Source organism: Elephantulus edwardii, unplaced genomic scaffold (genome assembly GCF_000299155.1).
Source record: "Elephantulus edwardii isolate Elephantulus edwardi_28Jun2011 unplaced genomic scaffold, EleEdw1.0 scaffold00113, whole genome shotgun sequence".
Taxonomy (NCBI): Eukaryota; Metazoa; Chordata; class Mammalia; order Macroscelidea; family Macroscelididae; genus Elephantulus; species Elephantulus edwardii.
The window spans coordinates 8,765,090-8,785,238 of NW_006399863.1; the positions used below are offsets into that span (position 1 = coordinate 8,765,090).

Consider the following 20,149-nt stretch of genomic DNA (forward strand, 5'->3'; position numbering starts at 1 on the left):
TTTATTTATTTATTTATTTATTTTTATTTTCTCTCTCTCTCTCTCTCTCTCTCTCTCTCTCTCTCTGTGTGTGTGTGTGTGTGTGTGAGAGAGAGAGAGAGAAAAAAATTTATATTTAGAATTAGCCAGCTGGCTAATGATCCCAATTCTTTGGGGAACAGCCAAAGAATCATAGTCAGGAGCAAGTTGAACATAGGCCTTCTTCTCTCTATCAGATCTAATCAGAGTGTTGACCTTAGCCACATCAATGTCATAGAGCTTCCTTACAGCTTGTTTAATTTGGTGCTTGTTGGCCTTGACATCTACAATGAACACAAGTGTGTTGTTCTCTTCTATATTCTTCAATGGCTGACTCAGTGGTCAGGGGAAATTTGATGATGGCACAGTGGTCAAGCTTGTTTCTCCTGGGGGTGCTCTTCCAGGATATTTGGGCTGCTTTCGGGGTCTCAGTGTCTTAGACCACCGGAAGGTGGGTGACTTGCGGATCTTCTTTTTTATTTTGGCTGTGGTTGCCCTTCAGGACTGCATTCTTGGCCTTTACTGCCTTTGCTTTGGCTTCAGTTTTTGGAGGGGCAGGGGCTTCCTTCTTGGCTTTCAGTGCCATCTTTGTAGTGAGTTGAGCTTTTTAAAATAGAAAACAAGTAAGCCAAGCAGTGGATCACGAGGGCAGTTCTGCCATAGCCCAGAGTGTCTAAGGGCTCCCATTCCTTTGCGCGAGGGTAGAGGGGAGCCATGCTTGCATGCCCCAGGGAGTAGCACCAGCAGGGACAGGAGTCCACCCATCAGATTTTCTGGTCAAAAAGTCAGTTTCAGTCCAAGCTTGGCAGTCATTGGGCAGCCTTTGAGAGGTGTGTCTAGGGAGGTAGTCTGCATAGGGGGCAAGAAAGCCCTAGAAAGAGGAGAATGGTGATCCTAGTGGACAGCCCCCCAGAAAGAGCCCACCCACCCAGTAACCCTTGCTTTCTCTGTTCCTGCCTCAGGGCATCTGCTTCATCCGGACTAGCCGCCCGGAAAATGCCATCATCTACAACAACAATGAGGACTTCCAGGTCGGGCAAGCCAAGGTCAGTGTGCTTCATGACCACCCCCCCCCCCCCCCCAGAGCCCACCCTGCTGTGGTTGAGTCAATCCCCCATCCTTACCCTGAACGTTCCCAGCTCTGGCCTCCAGTCCCCTGAGCTTCACTGGACCCTATATCACCCCAGGTGGTCCTGAAGAACAAGGATGATCAGGTGACTGTGATCGGAGCTGGGGTGACGCTGCACGAGGCCTTGGCTGCTGCTGAAGTGCTGAAGAAAGGTGAGCAGGGAGGCCAGTGGGAACAGACTGACCCCAGGATTCAGTCCTGTGGGGAGTCTCGTCCAATGAAATGAAGGTAAGAGTCATAAAAACCACTCTTCAAGTACTTCCTATGTGTCCAGTATAACCCCAAGTCCTGGGGCTGCAGTGGCCACGATTCCTGCCTCGCCTGACATCCCAGGGTGATGGTCCAAGCACAAGTCATGGAATCTGACAGTGGTGTTTGAATTCCAGCTCGGCCAGGGGTTGGTTTAGAGTAAAGTTGTCACTATCACCACCCTGTCTGCGTCTCAGAGGCAAGAATAATGAGATTGTGTCTCATATACATTGGACATGTTGTCAGGAGGAATCAGTCCATAGATAGAGAAGGACATCATGCCTGGAAAAATGGAGGACTGGAAGAAGCAAGGAAGACCCACCACAGGATAGAGTGACACAGTGACTGTAGCAGGGGGCTCTAGTGTGTCAGAGATGGTGAGGATGTCCTAGGACATAGGGCAGGGCAGGTTTCAGATCCATTGTTCCGAAGTCACTATGAGTCACAGTCTGTTTGGCAGCACCTAACAACAACAAAGTGGAAATACTGCCATCTTCCCACAGGGCCTGAGCATAAGTAAAAATGTCCCCCACTGATACTGTATTGTTCTAGAAACACATGGCGGTCACGCTCAGACCTCCAAGGGGAGGACTGGGGACAGTGTCCTCATATGTGAGTCGGAATTGATAAACAGAGTGTGGAGCAAAGGAAGGCAGCGAATAGGAGCGACGTGTGCAGACTGAGGGACTGGAGTGGTCAGAGCTGAGGAGTCTGGGCATGGAGAAGCCAGGGGACACTCAGCCGCCTTGCAGGGGGCGGGTGGAAGAGGGGTAGGAACTGTTCCCCTGAGGTGCAGGTGAGCTTTTTTTTAAGCAGGGCACGGTGGTGTGGCAGGGTTTGATTTGTCCTGAGAAGGTCACTGCCAGGTCCCAACCTGACCCTCTGCTACTCACATGCCTGGGTCCCCTTCCCGCTGCCTTATCACCCTAATCCTTCTCTCCAGATTTTTCTCTTTCACGGTGTCTTGAGGAGGGAGTGGGCAGGCTCCCGAGGGACTACACTTGTACTCAGTGCCCTCCGATGGGCAGCAGCCAAGCAGCAAACTGACATCTGTTGGTCTGAAACCAGGGAGGAGGAAGGTGCTCTTAAGTCAGTCAGAAACCAGAAAGGTAGATCAAGGAAGGCTACCTGGAGGAGGTGATAAATGCTGAATACTAGAGGATGTGAGGGCACAGCTGGGCAGGAGTGAGCTTTCGGTCACTGTGTGACACCATCAGGACACCTGCCTCAGGTCATACCCAGGGACTCATAGACCCAGCCTGCTCCTCTCAACCACACCCCAATTCTCCCCTCACAGAGAAGATCACCATCCGCGTGGTGGACCCCTTCACCATCAAGCCTCTGGATAAAAAACTCATTCTCGACAGTGCCCGGGCCACCAAGGGCAGGATCCTCACAGTGGAGGACCATTATTATGAAGGTAATGGGGCCTGGGACAGCATGGGGTGGGTACATGGACCAGCGAGTCCAGGGCTGCAGTCAGCTCCTGTGATCTGAGCTCCATGTCTGGACTGGAGAGCTCACAGCTGTCCCTTGGAATAGCTAGAACCTGACCTCTTAGCAGGCTCAGGCCTGCACAGAGACAGTGAGCCCTTAAGTGGCTGGGATGTCCCCATGGAGCCCGACCACCCAGCAGGGATTTCCACTTTACTACTAGGAGCTGAAAATCTAGATTGTGCCCCTGACATAGCTTAAGGCTGTTGTGGGACAGAATCAGACAGTCTGTGCCTTTCACAAACCTTTCAGAGAGCAGCCCTCCTCAACCCAGAAAGACCTCTCCCTAGGAGGCCCAGGGAGGAGGTAAAAGACTGCTCTGTAGTCAAGTTCAAATGCTAGTCCATTAATGATAGTTGTCCATACAGTTTGTTGAAAACAACTTAGAAGCAGCATTTCAGGATTGGGGGTGAGGTGCTATGCTTGATTAGTAGTGTCTGCTTTGGCTCTAGGAGTAGAGGAGAGAGGTGTGTGAGAAATCTGGACCTGTGGTATAAACTCAGAGTTTGGCTTAGATGACCAGGGGACAGTCTTGGGCTCTGGGAACCCACCACTACTCACCCTAAAGCCTCTGTCCCCTGACCCACCTCCTTTGCTTTGTCCAGGTGGCATAGGTGAAGCAGTGTCCAGTGCTGTGGTGGGCGAGCCTGGTATCACTGTCACCCGCCTGGCCGTCAGCCAGGTCCCGAGGAGTGGGAAGCCGATGGAGCTGCTGAAGATGTTTGGCATTGACAAGGATGCCATCGTGCAGGCTGTGAAGGGCCTTGTCGCCAAGGCCTAAGAAGTCATGAGGGGTGGTGTGGGAAATTTGCACATTCCTGAGAGTTCTGGCAAAGGTGCTCAAAGATGTACTGAGAAGAGTAGTAAATATATCTTTTGAGAAAAATGTATTTGCCTCTGGGGAGTTTCTTTCTTTCTTGATATTATACAGTGCTGGTTCTGGGGGAAAGGAAGAAGTTAGAAGGTGAGAAGAAGGTGTTCTAGAGAGGCTCCAGTCTGTGGCCCACCCTCTCCCTCACCTGTTGAATTACTGCTACCTCCTGAGTACCACCAGGTCATGTTCAGTTGCGCCTGCTCTGAGCTGAAAAGCTGGAAGCTCAGCTCCTTGGTGCTGAAGGTCACAAGCTGTCCAGGGTCTGCTAGGGCTGCCATAGAGGCCCCACCACTCTCCAGGAAGAAGTTTTCTGAGGTCAAGAGGTTCATTTCCTCATTATCTCTCTTCTTCACCCTCTTAACCAATGACCTCAAAGAAGCAGGGCAGCTCCTGTCCTGGGGAAAGTGCCCCTCAGATTGGCATCAGACCTCTAGATATGTGAGAGCCTGTAGATCAGAGGTCTTCAGTTCTAAATGCAGGACCACTCTCAATATGTTAAAATGCAGGTCCCTCAGTCTTGCTACTGAGGCCAGAAGTTTGCATTTGACAACTGGACCAGGAGTCTCTGACATGGCACTGAGAAGAAAGCCGGCCAGAACGCTGGCACTCAACACTGTTTCTGCTTGGCTCCCTCATCCTGGTGACCATGTCTAACTTCTTTTCCTGCTTGGGCTCAGGTAGCATGAGGTCTACTTTAGAAGCAACTGCTCGGTACTATGTATTTAGAAGCAACTGCTCGGTACTATGTATGACTGAGAGCAAACTAAAATCAGAGAAAGAGTATTCAGAGTCCTTGGGAAGGATGAGAAATGCTTGAGACATGTCCTTGGGAAGGATGAGAAATGCTTGAGACATGTCCATTTGTCCTGACAATCTGGGCACTTAGCCCCCCAGCCAGTTTTGACAGGGGCCATATGCCTGCATTGGGCTCAAAACCACTGTTAAAAGGAGTCTGGAAAAAAAGGCATTCGTACTGGCAAATCTCCGTTTCCCGAGGGCTAGGGACTGAAGGAGGATTTACATTATGGTGTTGGCAAAGAATATTGAATATACACGTTGGATGCCAGAGGAACTAATATGTCTTGAGAGAAGCGTAGACAGTCTTTCAAAGTAAGGGTGATGAGACTTCTCAGATACCACAGGCATGTTGTCAGGAGGGGCCACTCCCCAAAGAAAGCGGTTATGCTCTGTAAAGGAGAGCCAGCAAAGAGACATTTCCTCAGAAAGCTGAACATGGAGATCCTGTAAGGACCCAGGTATTGCACTCCTAGGAATCTACCCCAAGGAAATGAAAACTGAGATATGTGCAATAAAAATAAAATAAAACTTATGTTCATAGCAGTGTTATTCACAATAGCAAGAAAATGAAAATAGCCTAAATGCCTATCAACAATGAATGGATTGAGGAATTGTACATTTACACAATGGTATAACATGGAAGAGGCTAGAGATTATTATATGCTGAGTGAACCAACTCAAGTCTCCTAAGGACAAATACTGCATAAATAAGAATGGAAGGAGAGAGCAAGTTAGATGTGTGTGAATGTCCAAAATGGGAAGGAGAAGGGGGATAAGGGCGTGGAAGAAAAAGGATTGAGATGGCAGAATTTAGTGGGAAGATGGGGGTGATGAAAGAATGGGAAAGATGCAATGGGGACTCACGGACACAGGGATGATAATAGGCAGAGTTCAATAGTAATTGTATGAAATAGAGTGTGTATAAGTAATTGTATGAAACAATGTAAATGAAAGGTGGAAAAACAACACAATAATTTTTTTTTAAAGTATTGACACAGTGACTCCACCATGGAACTAAACACAGCCAAGACTGACGATGCCACAGGATCAGGCAGGGTTCTATTCTGTTACACAGAGGGTCTTTGAGTCCCAGATGACCGAATGGCACCTACTAACAACAGGAGGCAGCCCTGCTGGTATAGCCTGATCTCTTCTGGGGCAGAGCTTCTCAGCCTGCCAGCACTAGATAAGGAACTCTATCAAATGTTGATGCCAAGAAGCCACCCAGTTGAATTAAGCATTTGGGTCATGCTCAGGGATAACAGTTTATAAAATGCTCCTCATGTGAGTCTAATAGGCAGCCAGATTTGAGCATCCCTGGTTTGAGGTTGATGTGGGACTGACGATGAAGCTGTTGTTAGGTGTCACCAAGTCAAGTACAATCCATATGACTCCATGAACAACATACCTGAACCCTGACCTGTTCTGTGTGATCCTCACAATGTCTGTCACCAGAGCCCATTGCAGCAGTCACTGTGCCAATACATCTGGTTGAGGGACTTCCTCTTTTGCTGGCCCTCTACCTTCTCAAGTATGATGCCCCTCTCCAAGGAATAGCCACTTCTAGCAACATCCACAAAGCATGTAAAACAAAGCTTTATCATCTTTGTCTCCAAGAAGCACTCTGACTATACCTTCTCCAAGACATATTTGTTTGTTCTTTGGCAGTACATGGCATATTCAGCATTCTTCTCCAGCACCACAGCTCGAAGGCAACAGTTCTTCTGTCATCCTTAGTCATTGTCCCACTCTCAGATTCATAGCAAGTAATGGAAAAGACCATGGTTGGAAACAGATACACCTTAGTCCTCAAACTGACATCGTTGCTCCTCATTGAAGATGAAACTAAACATTGGGGTTAAAGGTACACTATGGCAGAATGTGAGAGTATAATGAAGTATGTGTGGCAGTGGAGTGATCAGAATTTACCTAACTACAGTTAGGGAAGAAGAAAGCTGATCTTGTTTCTCCCAGCAACTTGTCCTTGGTTTGGAGGTTTAGAGTCATGGTTTCATAGGCATCCCAACTAATTGACCTAAGGACATGTTCAGTGTTTCTATGCTACCTCCTACTTCAGGGTGTAGTGCCTGGGGTCTCAAAAGCTGAGGAGATATGCAAGCACAACAACTCATACCTACTCACCTGCAACAATGGAAAGAAGGAAAGTGAGGACTAGGAGAAGGAGACAGAATGTGTGGCTCCTTTGCAATGCAACCAAAAGTGGATGGTACTCGGCTACCATGACTGAGTATTGATAAAAGATTCCATACACACATACTGATCAAGAGGGGGGAAATTTAGAACAGAATTTCACATTCTCATGGACTTCAGACTTCCTAAGAGCCAGAGGTTGGATGACCCGCTGTATCTATTGTTCCAAGATAATCTTTGAACTTCAGACTCAAAATACCCCTGAAAGTCTTCTTAAAATCAAACCATAGTTTAGATAAATAGTAATTTGAGCATGATTTTCTTAAAGCTTTCTACATGGGATCCAATGTAGACAACAACTACAAGGGCTAGAGAAGCTTATACAGTGAATTTACATTAACTTGAACAATTCTGGAAAGGAGAGGAGTGATGGTTGCATAACCCAAAGAATGGGCAGGGAGAAAAGTGCAACAATGAATGAATGGAAATCCTAAGTCTCTGTAAACTTTAAAATTAATTAAGAAAAAAAAAATCACACCTAGTCCCTAGCTCGAAGGTGGCTCTAAGGGGAACTAGCAAAGATTTTAAGACCTCAAGGTTCCCCACACCAGCTGCTTTTCATGACACCTGACGTGGCTCCAGCCTGGAAGCCTGAGTCAGAGCAGATGCCCAGGGTGCAGTGTGCAGTGGAATTGAGGTGCTGAGAAAGCCCACTGCCCACCAAGAAAGCAAAGAGAGCCTTTTCTTGCCTGGGCCAGAGTGGGATAACGGTGTTGCAGGGACAATCCTCAAAGGAACTCGGGGTCCTCACATGATTATCGTATTCCTTCTTGTGTAAGCCAAAATAAAAATAGCAGTTAATAATTTTAAAGAGAAAAGGACAATCTCAGAGATCTGTGGGTGCAATGAATGAATGGAAACCCAAAATCTCTGTAAATGTTTATGAAAATTAATAAAATATAATAATAAAAAAAAAAGATCTGTGGGTGGACGACACTGCAGGAGAAGCTGGAGGTGGGTGCCCCTGGTGGTCATATCTGATACTGCAATGCCTCCACTCTGCAGGCGTTTGTGAGGATCACGACAAATGGTGGCTTACATTAAGGAAGGATGAGAAGTTAAGGAAATATTGGACAAAGTGCCCTCCTCATATTGACACAATCTAATGTCACCTGACCTCTCAGCTGAGGTGGTCCTCGGGTCTCCTGGCCCTAGGTCCCACATTTTTTCCTTCCTAACTTAAAATTAACCATCTGCTCCAAGGAGGAATAATAACAGCTGAGTAGGAGGTCGGAGCATGACCTAAGGAGGGTCCTGGTCATGGTCATGGTCAGGTGGGCCCCACAACAGCCTCGGGACAAATTCTCATCCTTTACCTACCTGAAAACAAAAACAAAAACCACTACTGTCATTATTTATAATAGCAAAGAGTTAGAAGCAACCCAAGTATGTTTCACTAGAAAATGACCAAGAATCTGTAAAATAAGGATGAATCTAAAACAAATTTGATTTTGTTATGTGCTATCGAGTTGCCTGTGACTCATAGCAAACCTATGTACAGTAGCTCTAAACCCTGCCCTTTCCTGAGCCAAACTCATCATCTCCAATACACCTTCCCCCGTAACTCCAGTTACTGTGTCAAGCCATCTCTTCCAGTCTTCCTCTCCTAGGCTGCCCCTCCACCCTTCCAAGCATGACATCCTTCTCCAAGGGCTGGTCCCTCCTGAACATGCCAAAAGGATGTGTAACAGAGCTTCAAAATCCTTGTGTCCGGTGAGCAACTTGGTTTCATCCTTTCCAGGAAACAGACCTGTTCTCTTAGCAGTTCAATAATCTTCTCCAGTGCCACAATCTCAAAGGCACTGATGATTCTTCTATCATCTTTAGCCAGTGTCCACCTCTCTGATGCATAGCAAGTAACTGTGAGGAGCACGGCCTGGATCAGGCACACCTTAGTCTCTAGACTGACATTGTTGCTCTTCAGCACTCTGGGAGAGGTCCCTGACAGCAGGTTTACCCACTGCAATTCATTTTTTAATTTCCTGGCCGCTGGTGTTGCTTGTGGCAAGCAGATATTGTTAATCACCAGTATGAAAAGCTGACCTAAGTTTTGCACACCGATAGAATAAATCTTGGAAAGTTAACGGGGAAGAGAGGGAGATATGTCTCTCTCTTATTGCCAGTGAGTCAGAATCAACTCAGCTGATCCTGCTATGAGTTTCTGAGGGGGAGACAACCCACCTTTCTCCCTCAGAGCAGCTGGTGGAGTCACACTGCTGACATTTTGGTTAACACCACAACACGTAACAAACTACACCACCAGGGCTTCTTACCCATGACACAGCTGTTCCCAAACCAGCAAATATTTTCCCCAGAAATGTATTTCTGCCTCACTCTTCATCAGCGTACCAAAGGTGAGATGACTCTATGTCTACTTGTATGTGGTGCGTTTTCATATTCCCTTCAGTGACCTGAGAACTGAAAATTTAATCAAAGTTTTCTATACAGTCATGAGAAATAAAGTTTTACAAAACACTCTCATGCAAATGCCACACCTGACATCCCATTAGATTCCATATCTATTCCTGCTCTTCTGAAAAACTCAACAAAGTACTAGTCAACTTTAGAACTAGGTGAGCAAAGCTTTGTGTCTTCAAGAAGTGGATCCTCTGCAGGTGCCTGAGGCTAAGCCTGCTAAGCAGAGGAGGCAGATGGGTGTGAAGTTCAGCCCCCCACCCTGATTTTGTTTTCACTCATCTCAGGGACTCACAGCCCCAGCTGCTTGCCTGTCTCTCCATCCACCCCTGGGGCCCCCCCCCAGCTGAATCACTGTAGGGAGGGGTCCACTTGACAGAGGCTCTTGGCTCCTCTCTTGGGGCCAGAGTGAGGTGGAATTGGAGAACGAAAGTTCTGGGCATGCTGGGACAAAAGAGAGCTTGGGGGCAATTAATTACCTCCTGTAGAACTGAACATCTGGCCTCCATTAACTCCAGGCCCTACATTTCTTACTTTATAAATGACCACAATTGACTAGCTACTCCAATGGAGAAAGATAAGGTAGGCTGCTTCCTAAAGATTGGTGTTGTTATTGTGTGCTGTGGAGTTGGAACCGACTCATAGCTGACCCTCCAGAGGGTTTTCAGAGGCAGTAAATCCCATAGGAGGAAACTGCCCATCCTTCTCCCTCGGAGCAGCTGGTGGATTTAAACCTTTGGGATTGCGATGCAGCTTTTTACCACGAGGCTGCCATTACGACCTTGGAAACTCCATGGGCAATTCTCCTCTGCCTTGCAGGGTTAATAGGGGCTGGGACAGACTAGACAAACAGGATTTCATGCTCGTCTTCCTCAAATGCATCTCCTCCTCCTCTTGACAGCTCCCTCTTTCCCATCTTCTCCCTCTTTTCTGCACTCCAGAGTAGTATTCAGTCTAGGATTCATTTTTTTCTGCTACAAGATGAAATTCCTTGAGGTCCTCTACCCAATTATGAGGTGTGCCATTCTGACTGATGGGAACAGATGCTGTCCTCACCCTGCTGGAGCCCTGGAGATTGTTCCCTCCAGTCCATTCAGATGGTTTCTGCTTCCAGTTTTAGACCATTTATTTATTCACTTAACACGCACCAGTCAGTATGCTGCTGAATACAGACACATCTATGAGATATTGTGGTTTTGCCTCCAGGCTACTGAAATAAAGAGGGAAAAAATCGAGTTGCACGTATTCTTTCTTTTTTTAAATTTTTTTTGTTTCCTAATGCACATAAAAGTTACATTTGCACAGTTGTTGAGTACCATCAAGTTGGAACATAGCTGACCTCCTTAGTGGGTTTTCAGAGGCAATAAATTGCATGGGAGGAGATTGCCCATTTTTCCCGTGGAGCAACTAATGGGTTCAAACCGCATGCCTTTGGAATTACAACACAGCTTCTTACCAATAGGCCACCAAAGCTCCCTATAAGTGCATTACACTGTTGCCTATTAAGTGGCACAGTTTACAGGGTGGTGTTCTAAAAAAAAAATAAATAAAATTAAAGACAAAATCTTTTGAATCCACCAGTGGCTGCTTGGAGGAAAGGTGGCAAATTTTTCCTGTGCAGGTTAGAGCCTCAGAGATCTGATGGAGGTCAACAACGAGACAGTGGGCATGGTCTGGCGTGGCTCAGGTGTTTATTCTTTCCTTCCTTTACTTTTTTGGTAACAATTTCATTGAGATGTAATCCACATACCATATTCATGTAAAATGTACAGATAGATGGTTGTTGGTATATAGAGTTCTACAACTATCACCAACAGTTGATTTCAGAAAATTTTCATCACCTCCTAATTGCCATGTGCCCTACCGGACCTAAACAACTGTTAATATTAGTGTGCTTTCTCCATCTATGTCACTAGTGTTAGGTGTCGTTGAGTCAAGTACAGCTCGTAGTGACCTTATGAACAACAAATCTGAATCCTGTCCTAGCTTGTGCCATCCTCACCATCCCTGACACACTTGAGCCCATTGCTGCAGTCACTATGTTAATTCACCTTATTAGGGATCTTCCTTTCTTTCACTGACCTTTCCAAGCATCATATCCCTTTTCAAAGAATGACCTCTCTTGGCAACATGGCCAAAACATGTGAGCTGAAGCCTCTCCATCCTTCCTTTTAAGGAGCAACCTGGCTTCCCTTTCCCCAAGACATACCTGTTAGGGTTTTTTAAAATTTTCTTTTGTTTGTTTTTTGTTTGTTTGTTTGTTTGCATACCATGGTCTATTCAGTGCTCTTCTCCAACCCCACAATTCAAAAGGACAAATTATTTTTCTGTCATCTTTATTCATTTCCCAGCTTTCAGATGCATATACTTGGCTATTTATATCATCAGAATCACACAATAGATATTCTTGATTTTCTGACTGCTGGTACCAAGAGTGTTGATTATGGAGCCAAGCAAACTGAAATTGTTAACAATCTAAATCTCTTCACTGTCTAACATGATGCTGCCAATACACTCCCTGGTGAAGATCTTTGTTTTCTTGATGCTGAGCTTCAATCCAGCTGGAGCTCTTGACCTTCTATAGCAAATGCCTCAGGTCCTACTTAGTTTCAGCAAGCAAGGTTGTGTCATCTGTACAACACAGATTGTTGGCGAGTCTTCCTCCAATCCTGATGCCACATTCTTCCTCACAGAGCCCAGCCTCCCAGATTATCTTTTTTTCCATGTAGATTGAAAGGTTGTGGAGATAGGATGCTTCACTGACATGCACCTTTCCTCATTTTGAGCCATGCACTGTTTCCTTGCTCTGTTCTGACAACTGCCTCCTGGTCTAAGTATAGGTTTCACAAATTCACAATAAAGTATTCTAGTGATATAATATGGAAAGTATGCTGATGTGAAAATGATCCTCTATGACCTGACAAACCATATAGTTTTAGAGAGCTAAGAGTGGAATACAACACTCTTTAATACCATCACAGTCCTGATCTGATGTGAAAAATTTCTCTAGAGTGTGACATAAGAGCTGGAAGGAGAAGAGAGTGAGCTGAGATGATGGACCTCAGTACTGCCAAGAAAGAGTTGCCAGGAGTGGAGTTTTTCTTTTTCGACTCAAGTCCCTATGATGGGAATCTCCTCAACACCAGCGAAGGCCAACACACGTGGAGATGTTCAAGGAACAACCGGTCTACAGATGTCAAGAGGGCTTTCCCCTAGAGCTGGCACCCTGAACTTGAACTGCCAATCTCCTTAGCTGTGAGAGAATGGATTTCTACTTGTTAAAGCCTTCTGAGTGTGTTATCTGTTACAGCAGCACCAGATAGCTAAGGGGTCTCCTGTGTAGGTTCTGCCCTTTGTAGCTGCTCAAGAAAGATCAGTGGAACATTCATATCTCTGTTCAGGATGCTACCAGCAGGAGATGCTGGGGGAAAGATGAGGAGCTTCCAGAATGTTCTTCAGCCGTGCCTCTGGAACATGCTTGGAAAGGCCCTGGAGGCAGAGAAAGAGATTTCAGGGGGAGCAATAAGAACAAGCAGAAAGGAACAGAGAAAGGGTTGACCTGCAGGTGGCCATCACTCTTCTCACAGCTGCTTTAACATCCAGTGGTGCTTTGTGACAATGGTAATTACCACCTTTCATATCACTTGACTTTTAATTTGGGCCAAGAAGTAAAAGCATTTCACATGCAAATTTTGATTTTTCTTTCTCATAATTTAAAACCACATGAGATTCACTTAGATACTTACTTGCTGGCCATCAGCCTTGTGTTTGAGTCAAGGCCTACAGGGAAGGGAAGGAAATAAGAGACCCACTACCAGGACTGAAGCCCACTCCTGACTCCCGATCCAGGATCCTTGCCCACTCCCACTGCAGGAAGGTTCTGCGCCCTGCTCGCAAGATTCCCGGACACTGCTAAGCCTGGTCCCTGCCATGCTTCACTCATACTTGTATGGAACAAATATGTGTGGCAATATGTAAAATATTCACAAAGAATGAGAATAATATTCTTTTCTTATATTTCTCGAGCATTTACTATCTACCAGGCTACACTGTGTTTTCCTGCCACCTTCTGAAGTATCAACAGATACACAGGAGTTCCTGGATGGTGCAGATGGTTAAATATCCTGCTACAAATGGAAAAGTTGGCAGTTCAGAGCCACCCAGAGAAGCACTGGAAAAAGTCTTGGCAATCTGCTTCTGAAAGCTCAAGGCCACTGGAGACCCTGTGGAGCCCAGTTCTATTCAGCAACACACGGGATGGGCATGAGTAGGAATTGATTCAGTGCCTCTGGTTTATAATTTACATGCTGGAAAGAAAGGAACCAGGCACAGAGTGGCTGAGTAACTCACTCAGGGGATACACAGCTGGGATTAGGGCAGGCAGTGCACACCCAGATCTGGCTCTTAGCCTGCGTATCCTATGGTTTAACCATCAGTCTTGCCATTTCCAGACATATGCCAGGCTGTAATGTGGTTGATCGGTGCTGTCAAGTGAAGAACGACCCATAGTGACCCTGTGAACAGCTGACCTGAAGCTTGACCTATTCTGTGCTATGCTCATCATCTCTGACACACTGTGACACACACATCTCTGACCTGTTACTGAAGTCACTGCGTCAATCCATCTCATTAAGGGTCTTCCTCTCCTTTAATGACGCTCCATCCTTCCAAGCATGATGTCTTTTTCCAAGGAATAGCCTCGCCTAGCTACATATCTAACGTATGAAAGACGAAGCTTCACCATCTTTGCCTCCAAGGAGCACTCTGGCTGCACTTTTCCCAAGACATGTCTGTTTGTTCTTCTTGCAGTCTGTGGGATATTCAGTACTTTTGTCCACAACTCAAAGGCATCAATTCTAGTTCTTTTATTCTTATTTATTGCCCAGTTCTCTGCCGCATAGCAGGTGATAGAAAAGACCATGACTTGATATCAGGCTGCCAGAAACCCATTTTAATCTGGGGACTTTGCTATCCAACTATTGACAATCCTGAATTAGGGGTTAAAGATGAGGGGGGTGTCCTATTAAAAAGAATTAAGCTAATAAAACCATTTTCAATTGAATGTAAACCTTTTCTAAAATATTCCTTTTTAGCTAATTACTGACGCAAAGTGTGCCTAATTGACTTAATTGTTTCTGAATTCACGTTTTTAAAATCTAGGAATCCGCTAGGACTTTGGCAGTAATACTGACAGCATGGCAGGTTTCAAAACCACAGCTCTCGGGGAGCTCTGGTGGCCTAGTGGCAAGGAGCTGCAACTACAATCCCAGAGGCGAACGGTTCAAATCTACCAGATTCTCCGCCGGGGAAGGAGGGACAATCTCCTCCTGTACCAGTCAGATCTGATTTGATGGTACACGCACACAAAAATAATAATAATAATAATAAAAATTTAAAAAAAAACAAAAAAGAACCCACAGCTCTCTCGCTTTTGAACGAGGTCCTACCTTGTCAGGTGGAACTCTCACCAGCTGGAGGGCATGGACTGTCGTGGGCTGAATTGTGTTCCCCCTCAAACGTGCGTCCACTTGGCGAGGCTATCATCTTCAGTAGAATTTAATTTTCCTATGTGTTATAAATCCCAATATCTATGATATTAATGAAAAAGTTCTAGCGGCCTGGTGATAAGGAGATATGCTGCCAACCAGAAGAGACATGGTTCGAATCCACCAGCTGACCCATGAGAGAAAGATGAACAGTTTCCTCCAGTGTAATTTACAGTCTCTGGGAATCTGCTGGAGGGTCAGCTCTGAGTAGGATCTGACTCAGCGGGAGATAACAACATGATGTTAATGGTGACCTAGTGGGTAAGGAATTATGCCAGGAGGCAGTACGAATCCACCCGTAGCTTCGAGGGAGAAAGATGAGCCTGCTGTCTCCTCCCATGAGATTTACAGCTTCTGAAAATCTGAAGGATCAACTGTGAGCCAGTTCATAGCATAAGGACACAGTAAGAAGTAAGAGCGACGATGTTAATGAGGCAGGTTGGAGGCAGTTAAACAATGACATGAGCAGAGATGTGATTGGCCAATCATTTGTAAGGGGATTAGAGTGGGATGCATTTTATCCATCTCCCTGATAGCCCCTGAGCAAGTCCAGAGGACTGGGAGGCTGGCTGTCCTCATTCCTGCAGGAAGCTCCACAGGGGAGTTCAATTCTTGAATGTGGGGCTGAGGGAGCCCCAGTCTAGAACCAGGTGTTGCTGGGACCTTAGGAAAATTCCTTAACCTCTCAGAGCCTCAGGTTGCCCGTGTGAAAAACAGCAAGTGTGACAACTGTTTCTGAATGATATGGTTGTGAAGATCACGTGACAACCCAAGGAAAAGCATTGAGCACAATACGCAGCTGTCCCGAGTCTTAGAGTCACACCCGCTGGGTGACAGCCAGCCAGGTGACAGTTCACAAGTGTTATGTGCCCACCCTAGCACACCTCAGCACCTGCTTCGTGAAGGAATGTATGAAATTTGGAACAGAGCAGAGTACTGTCTAACCCATTCATAGCAGAGTGTGTGTGTGTGTGTCCACCAAATATGGTGAGAGGAGTAGAAAGCTAAACGTCCCCCTTATAAGAAAAAGAAAGAAGATCATATCTTCTCAGAAAGTTTTGATTTCTGAGGCTGTTAAGCTTTATAGGAGGACACTGCCCATCTTTCTCCCTAAGAGGTGTGACCCAGACTTCCTCAAAATGACATAGATGTGCACACATATGTACTCAGGTCGCATGGTGAGCAGCTCACTAAAAGGTCTGATGTCTGAATCCACCAGCAGTTCCATGGAAGTAAAATTATCAGTCTCCTCCCATGAAGATTTACAGCCTTAGAAACCAATGGAGAGTCATTATGAGTTGAAACCAACTCTGAGGCAGTGGAGTTTTTTTTTGGCGAGGTTCTATGTTTACACTGTATGGTCAAGGACATTTCTAGAGTACTGAAGAGCAATGATGTCAGTCTAAAGACTAAGTTGCACATGATCCAGGCAATGGGCTTTACAATTATATGCTATGCATCAGGGGGCCAGACAATGACTAAGAATAATAGAAGACAAATCGATGCCTTTTGAGTTGTGGTGCTGGAGAAGAGTATTGACTAAGCTATGAACTGCTAGAAGAATACACAGGTTGATCTTGGAGAGAGTGAAACCAGGCTGCTCCTTGGAGGCAAGGATTTTGAAGCACCATCTGACATACTTGGTACATGTTGCCAGGAGGGATTAGTCCTTTGAGAGGGACATCATGCTTCTGGAGGTTGGAAGGACAGTGCAAAACAGGAAGACCTTGGATGAGATGGATTGACTCAGTGACTGGAGTAATGTGCCAGAGACAATGGGATTGGTTCAAGATAGAGTTCAGAGCAGGGTCACTATGAGTCACAAGGGACTCGATGGCACATAACAACAACAACATATAGAATTCTTCTTAGTTATATACAGATACAGAAAGAAGAGCCTTCCCGGTGTCTATCAGCTCACACGCTGATAAGGAATGAATGTGACTGTAATGTTGGGATGGTTGCCGAAGAGTGGAGTTTAGATCTGGGGCAGCCAAGAGACTATTGGAGTCTATAGGTGGCAAAGGGTTAGCATTTTCAGCTGTTCAGTGGAGGGTTGACAGTTCAAAAGACCAGGGTACCAGGGAACTCTGATGGCCTAGTGGCAAGAAACTGCACTGCAATCCAGAGATAGGCAGTTTGAATCCACCAGATGCACTTCTGGAGAAGGAGGGGCAATCTCTTCCTGTACCAGTCATATCTGATTTGACGGTACACACAAGATAATAATTAAAAAAAAAAAAGACCTGGGTATCTACTTCCAAAACCCTCGTGAAGCACAACTGTATTCTAACACTCATGAGGGTGGTGTGATTTGAAGGCTCATTTGAAGGTATCTGGCAAGAGACCCTCTTGAAACGGAGCTAGACAATCTAGTTGCATAACTCTTACATCTTACATCTCTGAGTCTTCCAGAATCTCCTGAGATGTCCGTCAAGGACTAAATGACAAGACTCAAGAACCCAACACAGATCCAGTCTTCCCTCCCCTTCCTGAGTCCTTGCTGTCTCCTGGGCCTACACACTCTGTTGCAGCAACAAGCCGGTCCGCCACCAGAGGGTGGTGCAACCCAGGCTGCTGGGACCTGGCTCCATGGACCAGGAGACAAGGCAATAGTCTTCAGTCTGAGGTCTGCGCAATTAGCAGGGACTTCAAGCATTTCATAGTTAGTGTGATGGAGGATCACAGCTCGTCTGTATTCCTGAGCAAAATCTAGTTTCTTGAGCCTCTCCCTGTACATTGGAACAGCTGGGCAGAGTTTAAAATACTGCAGCTGCTGAGCCTCTCCAGAGGCCTCCAGAAGGAGCCAGGCTGGGCATGGAGTCCCAGTATGCAACAGGGCTGGGATGCCTGGACTTGGCATTCTGGCATGTTTATCTTTTATGTGCTCAGGCTGAATTTGAGAGTCACTGCCTTAAAGGATCTTGGAGTCTGGAAAATCTGTTCACTAACTCATGTTTGTTCACTCATTGACCCTTCACCCAGACCTTGGGATACCTTCACCAGCTTGCACAGAAATCAAGGGGATGACGTCACTCTCAACCTTTTGTTTCTTAACTCTTTTTTTGTTGCTCTCTTGGTCTTGCACCACTTTTCACACCAGGAATATTTTAACGAGCTCCCCCACTCCTGGGAGTCAGCTTGCTTCCAGTTTCCCCCATAAGCCGATGTAGTGGAGAGCATTCTAAACCAGCCTGCTGGGGGGGTCTGTGGGCTAGGGTCCCCTGGGCATCTCTCTGCCCAAGAGGGAGGATGTCTGGGCCATGAGTGTGTGCGTTTTAGCTTGTCATGTTGTTGTTGTCAGTTGCTGTCGAGTACGACCCATAGTGATCCTATGAACAACAGATCTGAACCCTGTCCTATCCTGTTCCATCTTCACACGTCCGACATACTAGATCCCATTGCAGCAGTCATTGTCAATCCATCTCACCTGGTTGAGGGTCTTCCTCTCCTTTGTCGCCTCTCCACTTTTCTGAGCACCATATCCCTCTCCAAGGAATAGCCTCTTCTAGAAACATGCTCAAAGGCTTTATCATCCTTGCCTCTAAGGAGCACTCTGGCTGCACTTTCTCCAAGACATATTTGGTCTTTTGGCAGTGCAAAGGATGTTCAGTACTCTTCTCCAACACCACAACTCAAAGGCATCAGTTCTCTTCTGTCATTCTTATTCATTGTCCAACTCTCAAGATGCATAACAAATGACCCCCATGACCTGAATCAGACACACCTTAGTCCTCAAACTGAAGCCATTGCTCCTTAATAATTAGGAGAGGTCCCTGACTGCAGACTTTCCCAGTGTAATAAGTCTCCTGATTTTGCGATTGCTGATAGTAAGGGTGTTAATGGTGGATCTAAGAAAGATGAAGTTATTGACAGTTTCATTCTTATCTCCATCTTTCATGATATTGCCTATCTGTCCAGTGGTAAGAATTTTTGTTTTCTTGACATTGAGATGCAATCCATATTGAAGCCTGTATTTTTTTTATTTTCTGCAACAAGAGCTTCAAGTCCTCCTTACTTCCAGCACACAAGTTTGTGTCATCCGCATAACGCAGGTTATTGGGTCTTCCTCCAATCTTGATGCCACATTCTTCTTCAAAGAGTCCAGCTTCTTGGATAATCAGCTGAGCATACAGATTGAATAGGTATGGAAAAAGAATACAACCTTGATGCACTCTCTTCTTAATTTTAAACCATGTAGTCTCCCTTGCTCTGTTCACACAACAGCCTCTTGGTTCAGGTATAGGTTTTGCATGAGCACAATTAAGTGCTCTGGGATTCCCACTCTTCTCAGGGTTATCCATAAGTTGTTATGATCCACAGAGTCAAATGTCTTTGCATAGCCAATAAAATATAAATAAGTATTCTTCTGGTATTCTTTACTTTCAGCCAGGATCCATCTGACATCAACAATGATATTCCTGGTGCCAATGTTTTCCCAATATTTTAGCTCGTCATAGAACCTTGTAAAGGCAGAGCCAGGGACCTCAGTGAGATGACAGGGCCTGCTGTCACCACGAGCATGCTCTGTTAGATAGGTACCAAGAACCTGAGTGTGTTGAGCTGGGCAATATATGTACTGACATCAGGAGAGGTCACAAAACATCATGGTATCACTATTTTGCAGCTGAGGAAATTTGGGCTTGAGGGCTTTAAGCCACTCACTGATGTTGCATTAGAATCATGCAGGATTTGAACCCAGAGCAGCCTGACAGCAGAGCTTGAGCTCCGGTCTCCACCCCTCCTGTGTTAGAATGCAGGGCCAGGCATAGTGGGTCCCAGCATCCCCTCAGACAGCTTCAAAGGGAGCCAACATCCTCTACATTAAACACCTACTTGGGAGAAGAGAGGGCAGCATGCCTGCTTCCCGACCCCCAGATCCTAGTGAAAGTATGGCTGGAGACCCAGCCACGAGAGGCATTTCCTGAAGCCGAGGGGTCAGGCCCAGGCGCCCACTCCAGGTCTGGGAACAAGCCTGGAGCTACACAGACTCCCAGGCAGTTTGGCAGAGTCCCCAGCAACTGCTTTCCTGTCCCAGGCTATCTGTCCAGACCCAGCCTCTGCTCTTGCCCAGGCTATATCCACCGTCATCAGACATGCAGCATCAATCCTGTGGAGGGTTCCCCACGCTGGAAGTTCCATGAGGCAGCAAAGCATCATGGCCACATTTCACACATGAGTATATTACGGCTCAGATGAAGGAGCTGGTCAAGGTCACAGTCAGTGGCGGAGTGGAACTTGAAGCATGGCTTCCACTGCCTTCTACAGCTTCTGGATAATAGAGGTTGCATTCTTCAGATTCTCAGGGGAGGACAGTGCCTTGGAGCTGCAGGAGGATGGTGGGAATTCCAACCACCACGCTCTTGTTCTAAACCCTTTTGGACGGTCTCACAGGGGCTGCAGGAATCTGTGTGT

At 46.2% G+C, this 20,149-nt stretch overlaps 1 protein-coding gene across 2 annotated transcripts in view; it reads left to right on the top strand.

The window, feature by feature from the left end:
- The window catches only part of TKT (transketolase), a 28,134-nt gene extending 24,348 nt beyond the window's left edge, over positions 1–3,786 (top strand). Inside the window, exons 11-14 of one of the 2 annotated variants that reach the window (XM_006892231.1) lie at positions 981–1,064; positions 1,206–1,299; positions 2,694–2,816; positions 3,496–3,786. In XM_006892231.1, coding sequence (XP_006892293.1) covers positions 981–1,064; positions 1,206–1,299; positions 2,694–2,816; positions 3,496–3,671 — 477 coding nt within the window. In that variant the 3' untranslated portion in view covers positions 3,672–3,786. The remainder of the gene's footprint in view (positions 1–980; positions 1,065–1,205; positions 1,300–2,693; positions 2,817–3,495) is intronic. The other variant, XM_006892232.1, reaches the window with a different exon arrangement.
- The last annotated feature ends 16,363 nt before the right edge of the window (positions 3,787–20,149 follow it).